This window comes from Columba livia, chromosome 2 (genome assembly GCF_036013475.1).
Source record: "Columba livia isolate bColLiv1 breed racing homer chromosome 2, bColLiv1.pat.W.v2, whole genome shotgun sequence".
Taxonomy (NCBI): domain Eukaryota; kingdom Metazoa; phylum Chordata; class Aves; order Columbiformes; family Columbidae; genus Columba; species Columba livia.
The window spans coordinates 126,889,813-126,916,867 of NC_088603.1; the positions used below are offsets into that span (position 1 = coordinate 126,889,813).

General features: G+C 36.9%; 1 protein-coding gene across 5 annotated transcripts in view; it reads left to right on the forward strand.

Moving 5' to 3' along the window:
• PREX2 (phosphatidylinositol-3,4,5-trisphosphate dependent Rac exchange factor 2) overlaps positions 1–27,055 on the forward strand; it is a 177,790-nt gene that overhangs the window by 90,247 nt on the left and 60,488 nt on the right. For all 5 annotated transcript variants that reach the window (XM_065053725.1, XM_065053728.1, XM_065053726.1 and 2 more), the window contains 11 exons: positions 799–884; positions 2,946–3,082; positions 6,246–6,363; positions 7,216–7,400; positions 10,173–10,334; positions 14,650–14,872; positions 15,224–15,431; positions 20,669–20,848; positions 23,658–23,752; positions 25,666–25,748; positions 26,086–26,176. In XM_065053725.1, the coding sequence (XP_064909797.1) occupies positions 799–884; positions 2,946–3,082; positions 6,246–6,363; positions 7,216–7,400; positions 10,173–10,334; positions 14,650–14,872; positions 15,224–15,431; positions 20,669–20,848; positions 23,658–23,752; positions 25,666–25,748; positions 26,086–26,176 (1,568 nt within the window). The remainder of the gene's footprint in view (positions 1–798; positions 885–2,945; positions 3,083–6,245; positions 6,364–7,215; positions 7,401–10,172; positions 10,335–14,649; positions 14,873–15,223; positions 15,432–20,668; positions 20,849–23,657; positions 23,753–25,665; positions 25,749–26,085; positions 26,177–27,055) is intronic.

Sequence of the window (27,055 nt, forward strand, 5' to 3'; positions counted from 1 at the left end):
GTTGGTTTATTACTGTTGCACTTAGACCAAACGAGAGTATAGCACAATGTGCTCACAAGTTAATGAACGGTAGTAGGTGATTCTTGCTTTACAAACCTCAATACTTTGCAGTATTTCTGAGCAGCTATGCAACAAAATATTTTTTCAATAGCACTCACCAAGCAGGCACTTAAATCAGGGGTGTCAAAATAATTTTCACCGGGGGCCACATCAGCCTTGCGGTTGCCTTCAAAGGGCCAAATTTAATTTTAGGACTGTGTAAATGTAGGAATACTTACCTACTTGCTGATGTAGCCCCCAGTGAAAATGAGTTTGATCCCCCTGATTTAGATGTTAACAAATTGTAATATGGATCTAGTCTCTGCAGTCTTCAGCAGCTCATCTGACCAGGCCTGCCATGCTCTGTGGTCCCCAGGCTCTGTCCTCTTGGCTGAGACACCAGCTGCCTTCCCAGGGCTTTCAGTGATGCTGTGCTGTGGCAACTTACCCAAATCACAGTCCCTTTGGGAGGAATTTTAAAGCTATGGTGATGCTTTGATCATAAACGGCATATTGAATCTCCCTGTAAATAAGTATTGCCTTCCTCTGATTGGTTTCAGTACCTCAGCTTGCTGCTCTTCTTGATATCAGTGGTGTAAAATATCTGGAATATAAATGGTGCTGTATCTGAAACTGCGAACTGGATCAAAGTGTGGACTCTTCAACACCTTTGTGAGCTATTTATTGCTGTCCACTTTTACCTTGAATAACAAAATACTAACTTTTGCTCCATTCATATTGCATCTTTGCTTGTATCAGGACAGTGAAGATTCCTGACTCTGCAGATGGACTTGGATTCCAAATTCGGGGTTTTGGGCCATCAGTCGTCCATGCTGTTGGGAGAGGTAAGCCGTAAGAGCTGTAGTGGTAAATATACACTTAATACCAAAAAAGCATGGCTGGGATAAATCAAAATTAGGTCCAGTGATTCAGCTCAGATCCCCCCACTCCAATAACAAGCAATGAAATAAAATGAAATAAGGTTAAGGCCATGCATTCTTCACAGACTGAGGAATAGCTGATGGATGCAAAATCACCTTCTCCCTGAGCGTTAATTTGTTAGGTGGCCATATGGTTCTGCAATGTTCTGAAAACGTTTTACAGAAAATGTACTTTTCACAAATCTTCTCAAGGGTGCTAGTGACCCAGTCTGTCTTAGTAATTGCAGATGTTCCCTCTATATACTCTTTTGTCTGTTTTGTGGTGTGATTGTCAAATGCTTGCCACCCATAACTCACTATGTTCTTGACTGGTGCAGCAGCGATAAAAGAAGTTGAAGCATTCTTTGTTGCTGTTGCGTGTTGTTCATGGTAGAGCAAACTGACACTGTATTTTCAGCTATTGTGTGGCAGTTGTGTCCTTTTTACCCCCTCTTCCCTTTGTAGCTGAGGAATTTAGAGAGAACAGAACTGCAAAGCAGCCATATTGGGACAGAGCTCGATTACTTCTTTTTCTAGGCTGTGGTGCCAGAAATTAGATTTTCAAGAGAAAGTCTAATAAACTACAGACTGTTGAGCTGATATGATAATTATTTCTGCACCTGGATCTCAATTCAACTGCCTATCCTTATTCATTAAGCACATACTTTATTCCAATTAGCCTTAACAGTGTGTAAGTGCTTGCATGTGTGGTTTACTAAACCTGAGAGATATTAAGCATATGCTTAAATACTTCGCTAAATTGACCTTGGATTTTTTGAAGAGAGGGTTTTTTTTTTGTTTGAGAGAAATTTAATGAGGCCTATTTAAATGGTTTTTTAAAAATCTTTTGCAGGGGGAGGATTGCAGTAGCTGTACTGGTGTCATTTCCAAAGATTTTTTTGATGTTAGATTTAAAATGCAGCTATCATCTAAGCTGATAATACCAAAAATGAGGGAGTCCATGTCTATTCTTTTAAGTTATTTCCTTGTCAGATATGCTCAGCTGACAAGTCATGATGTAGCTTTTCTCTTTGTCAGCCCTGCAAATTCAGTGTAGCCTTTCTTGCATAGCGGCTGGCGTCTGAACCTCAGCCTTGCAGTCTCCAGGCAATACATTTTGACTTCCCTGGCACCTTTGTGGCAGTATCAAGAGAGACATGAAGGAGGTGAATGTTCAGGTAGCTGGAACTGAGGTCATACTCCAGCAGGCTGTCTTTCAGGAGTGGGCTTGAGTCACATTGAAAAGACTTGAAGACAGCTGCTATTTTTGCAGTACCTATTCAGTGGACAGAAGATTTTCCCAAGGTGGTTATTTCATTGTGAAGATAAATCACCGAACCATATATTTTATATTGCTCAAAGGGAATGTTTTGTTTTTCCCCCCAAAAATAATTAGATTTGAGATATCCTTTTAAATTTGATTTTTTTTAAATTTGATTAAAGCTGTAAGGCACTCTGCTATAATTGAGTTGGTAAAAAATATTAACATAAGAAACAATATCCTTGGAAATGTCTTTGCGTTTGGATATTTCACTTAATGTTTAACAAGAAATTCTAGTATGTGCTGCTTTGTATGTAAGACAGAGACGTAGTAAAGAAACTCATAATCTTGGAGCATATAAAAGAATTTGAAGTAGAAGTGGTCTAAGTTATAATTAGTGAGTTTCAAGCTAGGGCTTTTTTTATCCTTTTAAAATCCTTTAGGACGTATTTTCCACATTTTCATATCACTAATCAATGTTGGTCTTATGAAACAGCCTTTTGAAAGTAGTCTGGTCCCTTTTAATGAAATTGTCTGCTGGGGAACACAATTTTTTATGGAGTCCACCTGAGTGCAGAAGCACCCTGTGATCTGTGGAAGTGTGCAAGAATCAGTGGGAGCAGATTCTGATTTAAAAAATGAGGCCTTTGGACTGTAAGTTTTAAAGGAGATGTTTAGGAAAAGAAGTCGGTTAACTAAGTTTGTTTTGTTTCGTTTTTTAACAGGAACAGTAGCAGCTGCAGCAGGTCTCCACCCTGGCCAGTGCATAATCAAAGTGAATGGTATTAATGTCAGCAAAGAGACTCATGCAAGTGTTATTGCGCATGTCACGGCATGCAGGAAGTACAGGCGGCCAATGCAGGTGCGTCTCACCTTGTACCCTTACAGATTTTCTTTTAAATTTTTTTTTGGTCAGAGCAAACACTGTGTTGTGTATCTCTGTCCACATATCTGTTGTGTTTGAGTGGGATGAGGGGAAATGAGTGGTGAATAAAAGAGAAGGGAAACCAGTTGAATTAGAAAAGCTGAAGATTGCTCAATATTTTGCTCATGTTCGAGGTCTGTTTCATTTCTGCACTGAAGTACATCTAGGCTTGCAGCAATTTTTTTTGCATATGCAACATTGGAAAGATTATTTTGAATGCTTCTGCAGTTCTGTGCAGAAGGCATTCTGAGGTATATTCCCATCATGATGGAGAATGATTTACACAGCTCGCTGCCTGCTCAGCAACAGGAAAGTGCAATGCAAAAAGCTGAACTTCTTCCACAATTTTGTAACACTTCAGCACATAGAGAGCACAATGCACATACTCCATCCATAAAAGTCTCTGTGTTCCCATTGCATTCCAATCTTGGGAGTAAACATACATTCAAGGACTCAAAATTTCCCTTTTTTTTAGTGTAAGCATGCAGTTGTTATTACCTTTTTCACATTAGTTTAGGAGAAAATCTTAAGTTTCCAAGACACAAATTTAAGGAAGAAAACCAAAACCAGCTGGATTCTATAATGTAATTTTTCCAAGTCCCTGCAAATTTTTCATAAACTGTGGACCAGTATAATTAATTAACTTCACGGACACTTCCAGTGCATGTTAATTGAGAAGAAAAATCCAATTAAAATCAAGAGTGAAATCCCACACCTACTGCATAGATATGAGATAAGAATTACAAGTAAGTGGTAGTTAGAACTGTGTCATGCAAGTACAGTCTTTATGAAAATGTTTGTCTGGATGTTTGTGTTTAAACTCTGATACAGAATGGAAGTTGTTACGTAGCACATCCAGATCAAGCTCGCCTATTCTTTAAAGGAAGATGAGCTCTAATAAAGAGAAGGTGCTGTGTTCACTAGCAGCAAAACTGCCTAGAATAAAAGATTAATTAATTTATTTACAGCAGATGTGTTCTCTGTGTGTAACTATGGAGTTCCTATAGAGATTAATGACATCCAAAGAGGATTGATTAATGTTGTCTGGCATGAATGCCTTGCTGTGCAAAATTACTGTGTGTTTATTTGATTTTAATCCACTTGTGTAATATGTTGGAGTCCATAACTGGTTTTTATTTCAATCTTAAAAAGTAGCTGATCATAATTCAGCAAATCATAACTAAAATCCCTCAGACAGACAAGTAAAACTTCATTTAGTATATAGTGCTATCAAATACTATGGGAGACCTGTCTAGACTGAAATAAATGGCAGTATTCCCACTTGTGTTAAGGCAGCTAAAATTTCATTTCCTATTCAGAAATTTCGGTTTTTAATTATTTGGAAGATGACTATGGATTTCTCCTATTTTGTAACTACAGTGCATTAGCCTATCATTTAATTAACATGAATACTACAGGCTCCCCTGTGGTTGGCAATTGCATAATTGAAAGGGGTCTTTTTATATTTCCTGCATGTTCCACTCCTCAGGGTGAGGAATCTTCCTGCTTGTCTGGAGAGTGAAGTTTCATTTGAGAGTCTTGCACTGTGAATAACTGTGTAACTTCTGTTAGACAATGTTTCTATTCTTTCTGTCCTGTCTGGATAAAGAAAATTGAAAGCAGATTTTACTTCTTGGAATTACAATTTCTTTGCAGTGATGCTAACCATGATGTGACAGATTTATGCTTAGTTTGTGCCTCTGTAGTGCTTGTGGAGAACATCACTCTAAATCATATTGTGTTACATCTTGTGTTAACTTTGAAAGAGGGGCTTCCAGTTTAAGTAGTTAGTCCTTCCATGAGGCCATGTTACGTTTACATAATGAAGGAACCCTTTGACATAATGTAAATCTCCTATTAGAGACTGGCATGTCAGTCTTAATACTGGCATGCAGACCTGTGGGACTCCATAAACAAGCAGCAGGATTTTAGGTGTACCTGTGAAGAGGTGTGGGTTTCAGAAGCATTTCTATTTATCAGCTTGTGCACAGGTGTCCTCCAACAATCGACAGAGAGCTCTGAAAGTTAAGCTTCCTTATTAAAATATTTCAGTGCCTTTTGGGGAGAAGTGAGGCATACACGAATCTAGGAAAACTAGAGAGAAGGAGTAGCTTAATCTTTCAAACATTCAGTCATCTGTGATTAATGGGTTGAAGATAGCAGCTGGATGTTGTATATTAACAAAGCATAATCAGAGGTACTTGGCATTTTGTGTGAAAATTGTAATATTTAGCTTAAATGCTGGTATCCTTCCTTAACTTTGAATTGTTCCACAAACTTATTTTTAAAGTCTGTGAATTCAGATTGGTCATAATTGTGTCATTTATTCTACTGTAGCTGTTAGAGAGGCAGCGATTAAATGACTGTCAAGCTTCTTTTGAAGTGTAAGGTGAAGTCTGGAGATGCCATACTTGACAGGCCCTTCCACAAGGATGTGATGGGCATGTGGCTGAGTAAGTGAGGGGGGAGAACAAGATGTAAGGTGCTGGACTTTTGGGACCTGTGATACTTTCTTTTTTGAGGGTTTTGATAATCAGTTTGATAGATGGAAAAACTTCTTGTAAAATAACTGTAGTCAAGGCAAATATAGGTAATGAAGGCTGCAGTGTATATTCTTCTTGCCAGTGATGTGTAGGTGACAGATTAACTGGAGATACTGTGTCTTTGGTTGGTATTCCATATTTGCCAGTAAATTTGTGGATGCACAGCAGATGGAGCAATGCAAAAATTGGTTGCCTTTGTTTTTTCACTCTTTCTTCTCCCAGATATTTTTCAAGGTACAGCTTGATTTGAAATGTCTTAAATTATTTTTGGCAGAGACATGCAACTGAGAGATGTCATACTGTCACAGATTTCACACTGTCTCGTGACAGTATACTCTGAAATAAAAAAATTAGTTAACAAAATGCTTCAGATGGTTTTAGACAAAGCCAAAATTCTCTGCAGTTTTCACAATATTATTTTCAACTTGGAGTTCAGAAGGCAATAATGCTGATAATAATCAGGGAATTCAAACATCTGTTTCATAGCAGTGAAATAAGTTGTTATCTATTGCCCTTGCAAAGCTTTTCCTAGCTGCCTTTTTTCTGTTGTTATTTAGCAAGATTCTATACAGTGGGTTTACAACAGCATTGAAAGTGCACAGGAAGATCTTCAGAAAACAACCACCAAGCCCTCTGGAGATGATGGAGGAGATGCCTTTGACTGCAAAGTGGAAGGTATATGATGCTTGTTTTGATTTTGTTGTTGCTCAGAACGTTGGTGTAGTAGCTAGGAAAATATAGGCAGTGGTTTTGTTTTCAGCAAGGAAATTGCAAGCAGACTGTAAGATGTGATTTACATAAGGAGTTGGTTTTTTATGTATTCTAAAGATATGAATTTAACATGCTGTTCTCTGAAAATTAATTTACTTCCCATTTTCAGAAAAAGCTGCTGTGTACACTTAAGGGAAAATCTGTTCAATTTTCATTCATAGAATAGATAATACTAGGAATTACCTGATTTATTTTCACCACTAGTAATAATTTAAGGCTAAATTAGATGTGTTAGTCACTACTGCATGAGAAATCAGCTATCCTTCAGATTATTTTCAGACAATTAACATTTAGATAAAGCTGCATTCATATGCATCATGGTGATTAAAGAGACACTTAACGTATTTATGTTCTCTGGGTAAATGCTGATATTGTGCTTTCATTTCTGAATGTTGACACTTTTCATGGTCATTTTATTCTAGTTTATTTAGAAGTTCTCAGTTTTCCATTTTTTTTTGTTGATTTTTATTTCTTTGGATTATAAATTAAATTGAATTTGTCCTCTTCAATAACTGTTTGTAAAGAGAGACTACAGTGACTTGTCCGCCCATGCCTCTTCAGCAATCTAGTATTTTAGCATCCATAAACCTACTGGTGTTCTGATTATTAAGTCATTTGGCTGGTAGCTGGGGTTCTTGATGAGTGTTTTTTAAATAGAATGATTTGAAATACCTGTTTCTAGAACGTATGCCTATGTCCTTTTCAGTTCAATGGCCAACCCTCCTCAGCTGATTTGTGTTCTTTTCTTTATTCTAGAGGTAATCGACAAATTTAACACTATGGCAATAATTGATGGGAAGAAAGATCATGTGAGTTTGACTGTTGACAATGTTCATCTGGAGTATGGAGTAGTTTATGAGTATGACAGCACAGCTGGAATAAAGTGCCACGTGTTAGAAAAGATGATTGAACCAAAGGGATTTTTCAGCCTGACTGCGAAGGTATGAAGCAATTTTTGTATGTACTAATTCTTATTATGTTTAATACCTGTGGAGCAACTTCTGTCTTTTGCTTATTCTTAGGATTATATGTATTTAATGCCTTATATTGGGTCACCTTTATCCCTCTGACATTTTGAAGGATGATTGTGTACTCAGGAGGCAAACAAAGTTATGGTGAGGTTATAAATAGAGCCTCTGAACTCAAAAGATGTTAAAGAACGTGAAAGTCTTCCGTTCCTCCTGCCCCTCTCTCCTTTTTCTTAATTATCGAATAAAACTTGAAAGAAAGTCAAAGACTCACTGAAGTGTCATAACTTGGTGAAGGTAGGCTGTAGTTTCCAAAAGTTACTTAATCTCAGCATAACTGCGTGTACAACTTTCAAAATGTGAAAGGAGTAGTGCAACATTGGGCTTTTGTATGTCTGAAAGTTAAATAAACCTGTGCATATATTGGTGATATCACAGAGGAAGAAAAAAATACAAGTGCAACTTCAGCGTTTACTTCGGAATTTTTGTGAATATTTCTAAATGGCAAAATCTGTGATTGCTCTAAAGGGGATGTGATTTTTTTTATATCTATATTGGGTCATTGTTTGAGCCAAACTGGCAAATAATGTAGTCATATAGCTTTTACTAAGTTTGTTTTTATCTTTTCACACACATATGCATGCTAACAAAGTACACTTAATAAAAGTATGAAAGCCTACATTTTGGGGAGTGCGTTGGTATCTGCACATTTCTTTTTCTGCTGATCCTCCATCAGAAGTATAAACTAAAGTACTGATAACTTATTGAAATGAATTAGGCATGGGCACCTGTTTCTTTTCCCTGACTTCACTTTGGAGCAGGTCAGGTTGACAGACAGGGGAGTAACTTCATGCGCCAACACGATGAGATTTGCTAGATCTGGTCTAGTCAGTGCTTCAGGTTATTGGCCTGAAAGATGTTAATTCCTGTTGTAATCACAATTTCATGTAAAATGTTTAAAGTATTGTTTTCTAATGGCTTATGAAACATTTTTCCATTGCTCTGTATGGAGTAGTTAAGTAAAGAAGTACTTTCAGCACACTGATTCTGGCCTTAAATAGTGCAGTGTCATCACTCTTAGTGTTTAGGCTGGTTAAATAAATACTTAGAAATTATTAAAAACAAGAAGGGAATGTAATGTGACTATGTTAGAATAATATAAAGTTTATATCAAGTGATAGTGGTCTAAATGGCTACAAAAGGTCCACTGGTAGAAAAAGAAGGTCCCTTAGCTCAAAGGCGGTACTACAAATTGTAGTGGCGTTTCATCAAATATAACTGTCTACAAATGGTTTTAAATACTCTAAACATAACCTTCTCTGTGCATTCAGTGGGGTCTTATCCTTCTCTCCATACGCTTCTTTCTTTCTTGTGTATTTATTGTTACTTTGCATTTTTAAACATCTCTAGTTTGCATCATATGTAGGAGGGGAGTGAAGTAATCCCAGAGTGCTTTCCTGTATTGTGCAAATCTTTGTGCTAGTTGTTATGATGAGAAGGCGTCCAAAGTTGTGCTGCAAAAGTTACTGGTTTTGAATGTACTTATTTTAATAAACAGCTGCAAAACCCTCACCTGAATTATTTTCATTTCTATTATTAATTAAACCTGACATAAAGGAAGCTTAGACATACGACCAAAGAGACTGGGATGTTTTAATACAGTAATTAAACACCATAGCAGAAGAGTTAAAGACTTTGCTTAATTCATCCTGCTGGGGACCTGAGGAAAAAAATCTCTCAGGATCTACTACTTTTTAATCTGTGACTTCTTAAAAACTTCAGATTTTGCACTTTAAAATTTCTGTGTGTTATCATGTTACTCTAAACTCCTTGGTGGAATTTATAAATCATATATTACGTCCATGATGGTGGATAGTATAATAATGAATTATAACAGAAGTGAATTACAGACCTAAGTCCCATGCTGGAGTCATACTGTATGTGGTGTTTGTCCAGACTGCTTTGAGTAGCTCTTTTCTTCTTTAGAGGCCTTAATCTGGATTTTGGGTGCCTCTCTTAGAAAGTTATTTTGGCTGTGTTTTTCAAACATGTCTTCAGAGTTGGACCCAACTAGCAGGAGACATTTTCCAAGTTCCGTAACAGAGGGAATTTCAATGCCTGAAATGTAACTCTGACTCCAAAACCAGGGCTGTATCCTACCCTCACCAACTCAACATGCGTTTTCTTTCAGTTCTCTATTACCATCATTTGCTGGTGGTACTCCTATCCTAGGAAAACATGAGTCTTTGCTGGGCAATATAGCTTCTTCTGTTCCCCATCTCCCATTTATATATGCAGGATATATAAGAGGATCGTACTCAGTTTTCTTCTATGCTTTTTCAATGTGTTAGTGTCACTTTTACTGCAAAACCAAAGTTTTGCTACAAGTAATGAATTCATTCATCAGCTTTGCGTAGTATGTGCTGTTGAAGTAAATACAGCAGATAATGTATTTCAGAGGAGCCATAGTGGTTACATTAGTAGGAAATTAGTAGTAAATCCATTATCAGACAATGTCATGAGAAGTTAAATAAAAGTGCTTATTATAGGTATAATTTATGCAGGGGATAGATTTAAAGAAACCGCTTCCCCAGTTTCATTAATTGTTGTTCTGCAGCATTGCCTGTAATGTTAAAAGGCAACTGATTATAAGGCTTTTCAGCTTTAATTCTAAGGGATATTAAGTAAGGGGATATCTTAGTCATCTTATTTCATAACATACTGCTTTTGTTTTTATTATCTTAGATTCTTGAAGCACTGGCAAAAAGCGATGAACATTTTGTGCAGAATTGCAACAGCCTCAATTCCTTAAATGAAGTGATCCCCACCGAGCTTCAAAGTAAATTCAGTGTCATCTGCAGCGAGAAAATTGAGCATATCTACCGAAGAATCTCTAGTTATAAAAAGGTACAACCTGCATGTCCCAAGCTTGGTGATATTTCTCTTTTAAGGGAAAAACAAGGGAATGTGGTACAGTTTGAATAACTCATCAAAGTGTGTATTGCAATGACAAAAATATGGCTGAAAGTTTAGCTATTTTGAGGTGTGAATGCCTAAACTGAGTAACTGCATAAATTCTTTTCAAACTGTGCTCTTTATTACCTCTTATTTAGACACCGTGTAGATTGTATCCTTACTTGTTTGCTGTCTTCAGTTGCAGATACAATCAACTGCGTATTTCCCACAGAAGGCCCAGCATTCTTGTAAATGCCTTAAACCAATACTCTAGTGAATTTGCAGATGTTAACCAAAATGAGGCAATAACAGCTGAATTGGTTTTTTTCCTTCTAATCTTTTTAATATTCCATCTTAATTTTAAATACCAAATTGTTACCCTTTTATTCATCTTTTATGTCCTTCAAATTGGTATGACCTTTTCTAGCAAGACTCTTAATAGTAATAGCTCTGTAAATTGTTAGATTAACTTGGGTTAATAAAACATGTAGCACAGAAAAAAGGAGAAAGTGCTGTTTTTCATACAGTTGACATCTAAATTAATGAGATGCGAATGAATAAAGTATGACCTCTAGTTGCAGTCAGTGTATTTCTCTATCGTTGTTTTGCTAAGCAGGGCATAAATGAATCAACCATTTGCCAGTTTGTTAATGCAGACTTACGTTCTCATCTTGGCTTCTGGTTCCTCTCCCATACAAGCTAGTTCTTGGGGTTTGGAACTAGTTTGAAGTAAGCCCAAAATGGTAACAAAGAACTGGCTCTGCCCTGTCTTATCTCAGTTGGGGTCTGAGTTGGGACATTTACAAACTGCTCTGTTCTGAGAGTTAATATGCAAAAAATTGAAAGGAAACAGAAAAAATGGAAAAAGAGGTTCAATGTAGAAGCTTCACACAGTTCTAAAAGTTGCGTGGAAAAGAACAGATAATGTTTTCTTGTTTTTCAAAGAAAAGGAGGGAAAACTGTAAGGAAAATCTGTAGCTTCAGTAGGATGAAGGCCAAAAAGTGGTTTTCCAAAGACTTTCCAGGGTGCTCTCTGACAAGAAATCAAATAAACTGAGGAGCTGAGTAGCAGAGGAGACATCAAAAGGATTCTGATACTGCAGTACCAAACATCTGATGTGTCAGTTGTTTGCCTGAATTAGGCTCCTCTGTTTTTTCTGTTTAATTAAAATTCAAAATATATTTTAAAAAAATTATTAGTTTTAACATTAATAATAGTGTATTTAGAGTTCAAGTAATGTGTAGGTGGTTTACCTTTCCCATAGCCAAAAAAATTTGAGCATGATGTACAGTCTCTTTACAGAAGGCCAAGATGATATATGAAATTTTATTATATTATACTGGGTATGAAACAAACAGCCTCAGGGAAGTTTTCATAGTGCTTATACTGTCTAGAAGCAGATCTTGCTGATACAAACTGCACTTCCGAGCTCATCTGCTCAAAAATCAGTAGTTTCACAGTTACAGCTTTTAATGACAATTAGTAATGCAATGAATTTCAGGAATAGATATGTCGTTTTTTTGGCAAGGTAAGGGTAACCATAGTTACAGGAGACTTTCAGAGCGCCTGAGCCCAGCTTGGTTCCTGGTTTCACTGTGGAAGTTTGAGTTCTATAAATAGAAACCCTGTAGATTTCTGCAGTTCCTACTATTATTATTATCAGAACATTTTGCTCATAATAGACCTCGAGTCCAGTGCCATGAGTCCCAGATGTTTCTGAACACATATACGAAAAGAATTTTAGGCCTGACTTATGACCTGATTAAATTGTAGCCAGGCATTTGGTCTCTCTGGAGCAGGATGTGTGGGAGATTGAGATGTGAAATATGTACTGCTTGCAAGAACATTTTCATCACTGAATGTCCTTAGTGCCCTTCTTAACTATTTGTACATTCTTCAGCCTTCAAACAATTCCATAATTGGATTTCTTGTAACCTTCCAGATCGTACTCTGATATAAATATTTAAATGTTACTAATCAGTCAAATGTTCATCAGGCTGAAGTAATATGACACCAAAATAAGCAGAAATGTAAATCCTAGCACAAAAGCGTGTTGTTACTCAGAAGAGATATACCTTTGTTCAACTCAAGTGTTAGGCAAAACTTGACTGATTGAATTTGTACTGATATTTATTAGAGAGGGAACTTTGCAAATTGCTTTGAAAATTATCTTACACGTGAGCTATGCTCCATACCTGTGGTAGGTCTGCGCAATATTTCGACTGGACAAATACTGTGATTAAAATACCAGGGACTTGGAACTGATTTTGTCTTTTCCACAAAAAAATTTCCCCTAACAACAAAATGCAGTGGAAAGGACATACTTTGACAAAAATCCTACTTGTGACTGACAAGTCTCTTCTCCGGTGGGAGAGCTTGATCTCATGACTTTTGTGATTCTAAAACAGGTGTATTTTCTAAGTGTCCAAATTTGGTACAGTTCAGTCAGTCGGCCCACCTTAAAAAACCAAATGTATCTAAGGCTGTTCAAGAATGTGCACAAAATTTCTGATGTTATAGTGAAGGAGATGTGGCTAAGCACTGTATTAAAATTATACCATAAAACATTTTCATCATTGCTGAGCTGATATATGGGGGAGAAAAGAGATAGTATCACGCAGTATCACAGTAACACAGTATGTTTGGGATTGGAAGGGACCTCAAAAGATCATCTAGTCCAATCCCCCTGCTGGAGCAGGAACGCCTAGGTGAGGTCGCACAGGAACATGTCCAGGTGGGTTTTGAATGTCTCCAGAGAAGGAGACTTTACAACCCCCCTGGGCAGCCTGTTCCAGTGCTCTGTCACCCTTACTGAGAAGAAGTTTTTTCTCAAATTTAAGCAGAACCTCTTGTGTTCCAGCTTGATCCCATTACCCGTTGTCCTATCATTGTTTGCCACCGAGAAGAGCCTGGCTCCATCCTCGTGGCACTCACCCTTTATATATTTATAAACATTAATGAGGTCCCCCCTTAGTCTCCTCTTCTCCAAACTAAAGAGACCCAGCTCCCTCAGCCTTTCTTCATAAGGGAGGTGCTCCACTCCCTTAATCATCTTCGTTGCCCTATGCTGGACCCTCTCCAGCAGTTCCCTGTCCTAATAATAATAATAGTGGAGTAGCAAAGTCTGTAAAATATGGTATTTGCAGTTTTTATGCTCTAACGTTTATTAGTTTCACTGAACCACTCAAATCACAGAATGGTTGAGGTTGAGAGGGACTTCCAAAGGTCTTGTCCAAAACCCCTGCTCAAGCAGAGCCACCTAGAAATGGTTGCCCCAGAACTGTGTCAGTTGGCACTTGAGTATCTCTTAAGAGGGAAATCCAACAACCTCTCTGGCAAACCTGTGCCAGTGCTTGGTCACCCTCACAGTGAAAAAGTGTTTCCTGATGTTCAGGCGGAATCTCCTATGTTACAGTTTGTGCCCATTGCTTCTGGCTCTGGCACTGGGCACCACTGAGAAGAACCCAGCTCCATCCTCTTTGCACCCTCCCTTCAGGTGTTTGAATACATTGATGAGATCCCCCTGAGCCTTTTCCAGGCAGAACAGTTCCAGCTCTCTCAGCCTTTCCTCACAGGAGAGATCATCTGGTCCCTTAACCACCTTGGTGGCCCTTAGCTGGACTCTCCAGGATGCCCATGTGTCTCTATTTCTGGGGAGCCCAGAACTGGACCCTGCACTCCAGGTGTGGCCTCATCAGTGCTGAGTAGAGGGGCAGGTTCACCTCCTTCCACATGCTGACAACAGCTCTGCTAATGCAGCCCAGGAAACCATTAGGAAAGACTTAATCCTTCCTGAATATGAAATTCATAATTCATAGCTTCCAATCCCGTCTTTATTATAGCCTCAGGTAAAAATTTAAGATTTTTTTTGCAAGACATTAACTTGAAAACATCTATGTCAGCAGATGTTTATAAATATTGTGTAGTACAGCACTGGATCATAGAGCATTTCCACACTTTCTCCCCAGGAAAACACTTAATATTTTACTATGGTGCAATGAAAATAAATTATATTTCCTTGTTACAAGGCTAATTACAATTATAAATATAATCTACTTCAAAACCCAACCTCTCAGAAATATAAAATGAAAAATATTTTTTCTTTCCCTTATAGAGGAAGATGGAAATATGAAGTCAAGATGTCTGAAGTCAAGGTTGCCTGAAATATTTTATACTTTTGTTTTCTAGTCAGGTACACAAGTTTTGTCAGCCAACTGCTGACACATCAAAAGCTGTTAATAAAAATGTTTTCTTTCCCCCTTCTAGTTTTCAAGAGTATTAAAAAACAGAGCTTGGCCTACCTTCAAACAAGCTAAGTCAAAGATTTCACCACTTCACAGCAGTGATTTCTGTCCAACCAATTGCCATATCAATGTGATGGAAGTGTCTTACCCTAAAACCTCAACTTCCCTCGGTAGTGCCTTTGGTGTACAGTTAGACAGCAGAAAACATTCTTCACATGAAAAGGAAAATAAAAACACTGATCAAGGTAAGTCCATCGCACTTGAAAGAACTACTTCCAGTGCTTCTTATACAGAGTCTTAAAAGGTAACTGGGGCAGGTTTATGTCCCAAATATTAAAATTAAGGACAAGGCTTTATGAAATCCTTCTGTTTTCAATACTTAGGTTTATTTTAAAGCATAATAAATACTAGTCATAATTTCACAGTAACTTTTTCCTTAAATAGCTTGAGTTTGATATGCAAAATAAAATACAAAATTAAATCATTACATGAAGCTTTAAGCAGGAAAAAAGTTCACTGTCTGTTGGGTATTTTATGAACTTCAAAATGTATGTTGAAAAGAAGATAATGATGTAATGTATTTGGATTATTCCCAGGTAAACTGAATCCCATGATCTATGTCCAACATACCATTACTACTATGGCTGCTCCTTCAGGACAGTCTCTTGGCCAGCAGGAGGGCCATGGTCTGAGGTACCTCTTAAAAGAAGAAGATTTAGAAACACAAGATGTCTATCAAAAATTACTGTTCAAATTACAAGCTGCACTGAAAGAGATGGAAACATGTGTCTGTCAAATAGATGAGTAAGTAAATATTACCTTCTGGACCTGCCTTTGATTTTTCCATTGAAGATACTGGTGCATGTGGGAACTGGTTTTGTGCAGTGTAGGATCAGTGTCGGGTTCAGACAGAATTAAGGCAAAGAACTTAGGTGTAGCTAATATTATATTTTGTTCTTTTCCCCTAGCGTCCCTGATTTTTTTTTCCCCACTTTAGTTTGTAGCTTTTCTCTTGAACGTGGAAATGGTAGTTATTTTGAGGTGAGAGAAATAGGAGGCCCACATGTCATCTAAAATTTCACTAGGAATGGAAACAAAGGGCAGAGGTATAAAAACAGCTTATGTTGAACTCTTCAGGTACTGCTGAATAGTCGGGAGGTGACTTTGCAAGTAAGGCATTTTCATGCATAGGACAATTTTAATTTGTTGGACATTTTCCAAAACCAAATTGGCCTTAATGAAGAACTATGGATCTAGGGAGAGCTACTCTTGAGTGATTAGGACACTTAGCTTGAATGTAGGAGACCCAGGGTCTCATCACATTTTGTCCTGATTCAGGAGACAGATTTAAAACTGGCTTTTCCATTTGTGAGCTAAGTGGGTTGACTGCTAGGCTATTTGCTGTGTTGGGATGAAGATGAAGAAGGATGATAGGTCTTTCAGTTTCGAAAGATCCCATATGTAATGCAAATGTCAGAAATTACTCATTTTGAAAATACAAATAACATAATTTTTGAGTTTAAAAGCCAATGTTTCATGATCTCCAGTGTGGAAAAGTGGTGTATCACTGCTTCTCCTGTTATTTTGATGACTGTTCAGTGATTTGTCCTTTCATAGCTATTTCAAAGTGGGGATTTTTTCATGCTCTTCTAATAGTAATGTAATCATTACACAGTAATAAGTCATATTATATACTGCAATAGGAATGAAAGTAAGAGTGGCCTCACATTTTTTAAAGAAAATGTTTTCTGTGCCTTTACAGAGTTCTGCTAAGTATCATGCTGAAGATGTTAATAAAATTGAACATAATTGCAGTGCTTGGATGCACTTAAAAATGACTGTCTGTAAAGCCTGTCTTGTCACTTTTCCTCAAGGAAGTCAGAAAATTATATATGGAAGTTCAGTCAATGTTTCAGGAAGTTCCAGTTACCACTCTGCCACACCTTTCCTTTTCACTCCCTAGAGCCCATGATGCACAACCACAGGAAGTTCTGAGCCTTTTTTTCATGCACATGTATACATAAATACACACATATTTACTGTGTGTACAGGTGTATACATATATATATACACAGATATTAATGTTGAGTTGCACAGTTGCGTCAGTAATTACAAGGGATCGCTTTTTTTCTTCCCTTCATACATTTCAAAATTTCACCTTTTGCTGTTTGTAAGACTGAGATTTTTCAGGCTTTATTCCTCACGGACTTTGAGTGGAGTGGCAGAGCATAATTACTGTGGAGTAAAGCGGTTCTGTACAGGAAACGGGACAGCCAAGGGACCTATAGTACTTAGAAGTGCTGAACAGGGAAGAGGGAAGCTGGGTGTGAGCAGGTCAGCAGTACTTGTTGTGTTCTGTTAGAACATAGTTACAGCTGCTAATTAACTCTTGAGAGAAAAGTTAGGACTATTAAGAAACAAAAGACAGTAATAAAATCGTTAGTCATTACGAGCAATCGTCATTATGATGATTTTCTCAGGACAGAAAATATGAAAACGATGTCACAATTCTAAATTTATGTGTTATTGAATGATAGAACAATTGGCCTACTGAATGACTGTTTGGTACCCTGTATAACAGGACTGTTGAAAACCCGTTGTTCTTTCATGTCACTATTATAGATGTCTCTGCTCTGTGTTTGAGGTCAGTAGTGGTGTCTCTCTCTCAACTCTCAAAATCTGGGGGCAGTGTTATCTGCCCAGCCTCTCCCATCTGTTAGTGAATGAAAGTGAACTGAAAAGCAAGTGTTTCACTTAGTCTGCGGGTGAAGCAGGTCTGTGAGAGCTTGAGTATTATGGGAAGAGCTAAGAGGTGTACTCCTAACATTATCTTCATAGTAACTTTTGTAATGGTTTGTTGATGAGATAGAGTTTTTTAAGAAATACAGTACAGATGGAGAGAGAGATGCAAAAAAAAATACCCACATCCCCTTTCCACAGCCTTTCAAAGTTCCACTGACTTCTCATTCAAGTAGTTCAATAGTATCCCAGTACCTCTTTAGTTCCATTGCCAGATACCAGCCATTGATTCCAGGTGTTATACAGAGATAAGTCCTTTAAGTTTTTTTTCTCCCTGGTGACTCTGCTGTTTCTTGGTTCACATGCACTCAGTGTGCTCCCTCCATCCCAGATGCTTTTTGGAAAGATGTTTGTTGGGAGTATACAAGAGGCTTGAAAATTTTCCGAGCCTCTGTGATGTAAGGAAAAAGCAAAGCAGTTACAGCTTGCATAGGTTTTTTGTTACTGCCTGTGGCTATCAGTTTTTAATGCTTCGACTGACTATAGCAGGTTGTGTTTGTTTCTGACATACTTTTAGGATTGTCTTGATTTGGGTTACAAATAGGATTAATTCCACATGTGAGGATTGTTTTGGTCAAGACTCAAATTTCTGTTTTCATGGATATTTTCTTCAGAGTTACAGGGACTTTCTAGCTGTTAGTGACTACTCATTCACATATTCACATATTTATCTTATGAGAGATAGGCATCTAAGATAACTTTGTTTGGGGCAGACCCAACTCCAAAGAAAACATAATGCGCATGTTCTGTGTTTATGAAGAAAAAGGTTTTTTTTTAACATTTTTCTTTCATCCAGGTTTTGGTTTGTGTGTTTTAGACTCCCCGAACTAGGTTTCTAAGAGAACTTCAGTGCCCTCAGGAACTACCAGCTCCAGAACTCTGTTATCCAAAGTTCCAGTTTTCGTACATGGTAGTTAAGCAAAAAAAATATTCCTTAGAAAAAGAGGCTGCCTGCTGAGAGAAACAGAAAAGCTCCCTTAGGAAAAGCTCCAGCTCCCTTCATCAGTCTTTTACTGAGATCTTGGCAGCAGTGACTAAACAGTCACATAAAAGAAGAGGATATAATAGGCTGTCTGTGTCTTTGCAAATAATTACTCAGGGGAAGATATTTTCAGGAGTTGAAATTGTAGTTCATTATGCTTGTTTCTTGCTCTTGATTATTTTCTTGCAACAACAACAACAAAAAATCCACAAGAAGCTACCAGAATGGATCTACCCATAGCCCATTTTTGTTTTCCTAGAAGTGGATGATAATGGGAACACAAGAAAAATCAATAGTATAGATTAATCCTTGTCCTTATCTCATCTCATCTTCCAGCAGGCAGTGCTACAAGGTCTTCTTGGAATGGACCTTTTCTTTTAAGAGCACTGTTAGAATGGTGTGCTGTGAATTTGTCTGATTCCTTTTTGAACCCCTTTTATTTTTTCATACTTAGAAAATAGGTTTTAAAAGTATGAAGAACTGATTTTTATGAGGTCAACATTCTGTACAGTTTCTCTATATTTCATTTGCAGTTCAGATCAGTACGTTTTCCTATATATAGGATAAATATATATCTGTTAGATATTAGCCAGAGGAAGTTATGCAGAAATTATGAAAGGATTTGCTAAAAAGCTTTTGATTACCATCCGTATTTCCCTAAAGTTAATGTCAAACCCTGTGCTAACATCTATCAGGTCATAAATTCAATGAGACCAAGCTTGATAAACCATTTGTGGTATTTATTCATTGCTGTACATTCAACGGACAGCATTATAGGGATAATCTACCCAATTGCATTTCCAAAGAAGGTGGTTTCTTAATCTTTTCCTTAAAACTCTTTCCATTCCTGAGACTCAGGAAATGATTTGTATATACTCAAAAACATTATAGTTGAACATGGTATTGAACACGTTTTTTGTATGCAAGAAGTCACTGCTCTGAGTCCAGAAACTTCTGCTTTCAATGTGATCAGGTTGTTTTCTGTCAGAGTACTTGGTAGCTCAGTACTGATGGAACTGTATCTGAGCAAACTTAACTTTGTTGGGATAAAGAATTAATTACTTCAGCTGGCAGGTCCCCACAAAATTAAGATGGAGCTCTAAATCACTTAAAATCAGAATTCCTTCCTTGCATAATGTAACAGTGCTAATACGTGCATCGAGAAATAAGAGTAAAGGAAGGAATTCTGAGTGCAGCCCTTTAAAAGCAATTAGGGCAGCATTTTTGTTCACAAAAGATATGCATCTCCTTTTAGTTTCCCTTCAGAAATAAGAACTATGTGTAACAAAAAGATCTAACATGTTTGAATCCTACCATGTCTTTGGTAGAAAGTTTGCCAGCTGACCATTCTGACAGTTCCTACAGTAAAACCCTGCTATCATGTCCAAGTGCTTTACAAAGGAAAAAAACCTAAATTCAATGTCTTCTTATTTCAGGTAGTTAGAAGGTAGTTTTTTTCAAGAAAAAACGCTGCCTCTCAAATCCAAATTTTAGTTTGAAAATGTCACTCTAATGATGTGTTTGAGTAATAGGAATTAAAGGACAATTGCCCATTATAGCTGTTCTGATCTTGAAAGTAAATTAGAAGATCTCAATGAGTTAATCACCCAAGAATATGCATCTTTTGCTTCCACTACTTGTGTATGTTCTAAATGTAGCAGTCTGCACTGCTCTCTCTTCTCGACTGGATTTCACTTTTGTGTTTGTCACAGAAGCTTGTAGATTAATCATCAGGTTTACTAGTGAAAGTGGCTCAGATGCTTTGAATATCAGGAAATACACAGATATGTTAATAAATATTCTTAAAATGCCGTAGTAAAATAGCTCGTGTTGCAGGCTGGCATGTCTGGTGCAGTAGTAATTGATAAAACACAGGCTTTTCACAGAGATACAGTTTCTTTGGTTTTTCTCGATTTGTGCTGAGATGTATGTGGTTTTTGTTTAGAAGCAGTTAATTTAAAATTTGACCCCAAGTGTTCAAGGATGTGCTGTTAGTTCTTCCCCAGCCAGAATCATTGCCTTCATACCAGACTGAGTATTTAGTAATACTAGCAGGTTTCACTGTTACAGTTTTTAACAGTGGAATGTGTCACTTTCTTCCCTTCCTTCAAATAGGTATGGACTGAATTAAGATGTTCCCTTCACATATTATAGAATAATAGGTGAAGGATGTTGATGGGAAATGTTATACTGTTCTTAGCTCACTGTATAAGACATGATTTTGTTTGTTTGTTTGTTTGTTTGTTTGTTTGTCTCGCAGCCTTCTTTCTTCAATAACATATTCTCCCAAATCAGAACGTAAAACACCTGAGCCTTTAGTGCCAGCGGACAGTGATAATGAAAAGGGAGAAAGGAATGGGAAGAAAGTGTGTTTCAGTGTGACAGGTGATGAACAAGAAGATTCTGGTCATGATACCATCAGCAACAGAGATTCTTACAGGTAACTTTACTAATAATATTTTTGTCAACTGAATGAAACCTGTGAGTTTTTAGACTGTCAAGTGGCTGTGAAGACTATCAGAATATGATTCTGACATCTGAAATTTCTAACAGAGGAATAACTAACTGTGTTACAAGATGTGTAAAATAAACTCCTTAATGAGTAGAGATTAGTTATTAGATCTTAGTGTCCCTCAGCTTTGTAGGATATCACAACCAGAGCTGTAAAGCTTTGCTTTACGTTACCCATCTTAAAAAAAGCAGAAATCATTTCTGTTACTGTGTTCCCCCAAAACAAACCAAAGCAATATGCTAGAGGCACCACTCTTGCTGATCTAAATAACAAAAAATACCTGTTTCTCAACATATATTCTGTACCTTCTTCCACTCTTAAATATTGTAGCATCATCTCATCTCTAGAATTCATAATGCATCATGTTTCTGGTGAATAAAGAGATAGTATTTTTAAAAAGAAGGAGTAGTTGTAGCAAGCATAGGTCTTACAAAGATTCTCTTCTGCTGCTTAAAGAGAATTGGTTAACTACAGGATACAAAATCTAAATTAAAATTTTAGCTGCAAGTAAAACCAGGGCTTCATTATTTGTTCATTATCGTGTTTCATTATTATGCTCAGAAAGTAGAATCTCAGTAGGGTCATCATTTTTCTGCAGAATGCTCTGTTGCTGAGATCTCTTTCATAAGCTAATAATTGATTACTGCAGCACGGTAGATAGGAACTCTTCGTCAGAGTAGAAATAGAAATATACGTATAAATTTAAACAGAAATAAATACAGAGATGATTTGCACAGAATCTGCCCATCTTGTTCTAACCATGGTGAACACACAAGCGAAGTGCTGAAGTGTGTTTGGGGTTTTCTGTACAGCCCTGCTGTGTCAAACTGACTGTCCAGGGGCTGCTCCAGTGGCCTGTGCTTGATCCAGTTGGGAAGTTACCCAGTTGCCACAAGATTCGTGTATAGAGAAAGAAGGTGTGACTTAAGACATGAGTGTCTCTTAGTTTAAAATATTTTATTTAGTCTGATTCCTGTCATATATAGTCCATTGTAGTTGTTTAGGGGTGATAAAATCCAGGGTTCCATATGCAGAATAATAATAAAATCTGTGAATTTAGAACAATTGTTGGAGTGAGACCGGATTTTTTTGTTTCTTTGCCTAAATAGTTACATTAGGCAATACTTAAAATCTCCAGATCCCATAATACTGCTGTGGTTATTATTAGAGCTAGTAGGCTGGTTTAATCCATTAGAGTGCTCTCATTTTGTGTTGTACGGTCTCATTATAAACTTCACAATATAACACAACAAACATGCAGTATGATACAGCTAATACATCTAATCTATTTCTCATTTTCCTGTGTTTTATTTTATCATGTATTGCACAATCCAGTTTTAAATAACCTTCATCTTCTCTTTGGAGACTTTAATAAGTGAATAGAGTTAGAGAACATTTCTTAATATCCAGCCAGAGATTTTTAATACTCCTTGGGAGTGTTGACCCTCTGTTAGGGACATGTTGTTACTGATGTCTTAATGGATATGACTAATTATATATCTTATTGCTTCATTTATAAATTTTCTCTATTCATTTACGTGGTTGGCTACAGGTCCAAAACATATAACTTAGCCAGAAAATGTAAGTCAGTATGCCAAAACCGGTAAAAGATCACTTCTGTATTTACAAAAATAAAGAAAACAAATAGGGGGTTCATGTATACCTGCAGCATAATATGTAAAATATAGATGTGTGTATCTTGGGGAATGCGTATACTCGATTCATAAAAGAAAAACCAGATCATAATACATAAATATCCTTCAGGTATACTTGTACATTATCTCATATTCTCTTGTTTTTTTAAGTCTCCCTCTGCTGGATAATTACTTAAGCATTTCCTGCATTGAAACTAAGCAATCATTGTGAAGTGGCTAAATAACTCTGTTGAAGACTTTGAATTCAAAATTATTCTAATAGGAGTTTTAGTACAATAGGTTGTGTTTTATTCTGTTTGTGCTTTGGAAGTAGGTACGTTCTCTGTCTATTTTCTGTACAGAACAATTAATTTTTGAGGGCGAAGATGAGGTGAATTAGTGTAATATCTACAGCAGAGAAATGAGCAGAAGAAAAATAGACATTTTAATCCCCAAACCTCCTTACTATAGACTGATGTGACATTTTGTATGCATAGAAGTTTTTCCTGAAGTTACAGATACAAATGTCTGTGCACCTCTAACAAAATGAAAAACTGGAAGAGACATGGTCATAATAAATATTCTGACTGACAGGGAAATAAGTTTTTAGTTTGAGTTTTGTTGTTGCTACTGAAATGGATCGAGTCTATTCTAAACCTGTTATAGACTCTAGTTTGTAAGTAATTAACCAGACTATTTAATGATTTGTGTTAGCTATGGATTAGGAATACAGAGTTTAAATGTGGAGTTGCTAAAATATTTGATACCACAGTTTCAAAAACTGTCCCTTGTGTAAGAAAAGTTAGTTGGTTTGCATTGAAAGGGTATTTTATCATTCTGCAAGTTCTTGTTTGCTTGAAAGGGGGAGGGAGACAATTGAATCGCCTGTTTTGGGAATTTGGTCCTCTGCATCCTACCAGGATTGCAAATTATATGATACCCGAAGTATAGGGATCTTTATTGTTGCTGAAGAATTGTACAGACCATCTCATAATTAAATTTAAAGTGGAAAAGGGAAAGAATTTCCATAACTTTGATGTACAGCCTGAATTAAAGGACATGACCTTATTTCTTGTTTTGTTTTGTTTTTCGTTTTTTCCAAGCGATTGCAACAGCAATAGGAACTCCATTGCCTCATTCACCAGCATTTGTAGCAGCCAATGCAGTTCTTATTTTCACAGTGATGAAATGGATTCAGGTATGTTTAGAAAAGTCAGCTGTGAATCTGTCATATGTTCCTTTTATTCTGTTTTATTATTTTCATTTGCCTGGTAGTTTTGTTATTTAAAAAAAAAAGCCTCCTCCTTGGTAACAGAAGTGTATCATTTTGCTTCTGTCTAGCTAGTGATGCACTTAAGTCCTTCTGTGAAAGAGAGCTGACATTCCAGCTTCTCTGAGAGTAGCCTGAATTAGTCAGAGCTCTTAGAGTCCCTGCTTTAACCACACTGGTGCCTTGACCTTGACAGTGCGTTGTGTTGCACAGAGTAGGGAGCATTTCAGGTGAGTGTGGAGTGCTCTCCAGGCCTGCGTCAGCACCCAGACGGTAGGATATGGCTGTGTATGTTTGTAGGAAGGAATGTGAGACCACAGAGAAGCACATTCCTGTTTATGCCATGACAAATTGAATTTAAATAAATGCAGCTGCTAATAGGAATGAGATGGGATTTAACTGCCTGGAGTAGAAGGTCATATACTCAGGGACTAATAACAAAAAATATTTGCTCTGAGCTGAGAATTTACCATTTGGGAATGATTCAGGAAAAGAAAGAGCCAGGCATATTAGTTGAATATGAGCCACCAGTGAGACTTGGTCATAAAAAAGGCAGATTTTATTGCTGGTTGTATCAGGTTGTGTTTTCCATTGGGACAGGAAGGTATTAAAGACATTATGCAAGGTATCTGAGATGCCTTGTGAATAATGCAATTCTAGGCAACTACTTTCCAGAAATGATAGGTACTTACAGAGCTGAGCAGATGCAGAGGAAAATGATGAAGGACATAAAGAACCATAAATAAAAGAGGAGACCTAGGGTCTGTATCTTCAGCTTTAGGCATAAATGAACTGATATGCACTTGTGCAGCATCAAGCTGAGGTACCTAAGAGAATATATCAGTGCTAGCCAAGCACAGATACAGCGTTTGAGTTGATAAATAATGCTGCTCAGTGAAACTCCCACTCTCCTGACAACTTAATTTTCTTCTAGTTCTAAAGCTAACCTGGTTAACTCCAGATCAAGGCTCTTTGGCACCATGCTCCATCTATTACAATTAGAATCCTGTGAAGAGTTATAACTACTGGCTGTAAGGACATCTAAAGGAGCTTAAAAAAAAGTCAGGGAGAGAAAAGCTCTATTTAATTGTATCACTGACGTAAGAAAAATGAGTCTAGATTGACCATGAATAAATTTGGATTATAAATTATCAAGGGGCTACTTCTTATCTGTCACTGCAGGAAGAAAACCAGTTTTAAGCTCAATTTTTCACACCTTTTACAAGAGTTCAGGTTGCATCACTCGTTGTCTGAGAGAGCAAGAGACCGAAGGCAGTGACCTGGGAGTCCTTCTTTGTACTTTCTTAGGAAATGACTAAAAGCTTCATATCAAATACAGGGTTTGGATGCTGTATTTTTGTTGAATTACTAAACTCTCAGAATGTTTTAATTAGTAAGAACCTTAAGATTGTGAATTGTCTATAGAGTCCATATAAAAATTTTATGGTGAATGCCTTTCAGTGACTTTGTGGTCTTGCTATATTAGTTTCATTTAGTCTGGTGTTTAGGGTGTTCTCCAGCATAGAAGAATCATGTTTTCTGGTCACAGAATGTTTAAGGTTGGAAGGGACATCCAATCCAAGCCCCTGCTTGAGCAGGATCATCTTGAGCCGGGTTGTCCAGGACAGTGTCCAGTTGGGTTTTGAATATGGTCCTTTCTCTAAGAGGTATTTCTGGATTATCGAGTGACTACTAAATGGAAAATATGTCGGGAGAACAGTTACTATGATCCTGAAAGCCAACGCATCAGTCTGTGTGCAAAGCAGATTATCTAAGGTACAAAGGGTTTGGAAAATATGCTGAAACTTCTCAACAATTTTTCATTTCAAAATATTTTTCAGGTGATGAGCTTCCCATAAGTGTTCGAATCTCCCATGATAAACAGGACAAACTCCATAGTTGTTTGGAGCATCTTTTTGGTCAAGTATGAGATTATTTTTCTTGGCTTTGATACTAATGTCCATGCTTGAGCTAAGATGTCTTTAGCGAATACTTCTTTTTCTTTTTACTTTTGCTTTCCACTGTTTACTGGGATGGTATGTATTTACTCATTCTCCTTCAGTTTTCTGTAAACAGTTCAAAACTGCAAATTAAACAGGTCCTTAGATTTAGTCTAACATTCCTGAGCTTGTTACTTTAACTAGAGCCATTATGTAAGAAAGAATCCAAAGCTGCTTTTCTGTAGTCCATATTTCTTAAGGAAAGAATTTCTAATAGTGGTTATAAAAAACATCTTTCTCAGAAAACCTTGATCCCAACAGGTTGATTCGATTGTCAATCTTCTGAAAGGACCAGCTGTGATGAGGGCCTTCGAGCAGACAAAATACTTTACACCAGGTCGAGGCCTCCAAGGTAACATTTAATTCTATCAACGAGAATCAAAAAGCAGTTTGAAGGCTACGTGGATGTGTCTCCTATCTACTCCTTGAGCTGGATGTTGAAGAACAGATGTTGCTTAATGTTGGCATAATTTGCAATGATTGATGAAATTCATCTTAAGTAGGTCTTAGTTGCAAATTGGTTTATTAAACTGTCATTGCACAACTGAAAATTTCAGGTTTGTTGGAAAGTTAGCTTTAAATTTTAGACTCTGAACTGACTGAAGGATCGCTAAGGTTTATGAAGAAAGAAACAGATTTTGTATATTGCAGGTGTTTTTATTACATTTTTGTCTCAACTACTGAAGCCATTTCTGATCTATTTTATTACTAATGCCAGAATTTTAGTATTTTAATAGATATTTTATTTGTGAAGTTGATTTATAAATGATTTGTAAATGTAAATTTATAGTCACAGTAATATTTATGCCAAATATGTGCTTATATAAGCATTATTGATTTTTTTTCAAAACAATCCTGTATGTAATTTAAAATACTCTGCTAACATGTAGTTACTGAAGTCTAAGTGTGTAAATGGATATCTGGTGGGAACCGTAGATTGCGATGAAAACTGCAAAGGACTTATTTCAGTGAACTGAGTAGTCTTTTTTAAAAAAAAAAAAAAAAAAAAGAAAAGAAGAAGAAAAAAGCTCAGTGGGAGACTGAGGTTGTATTAATATGTATAATAGGTTTGATTATGATTGCATTGATCCTGCATATGTCTTTTAGCAAAGAAAACTAATTTTAGATGATCAGAGGGTGGATCTTTCGCTTTTATAAATGACTAAAATCCATTGAAGTCAACAGAGCATAATTACTGTACCCCAATTATCTGGGTTTGCAAAAGCTGAAG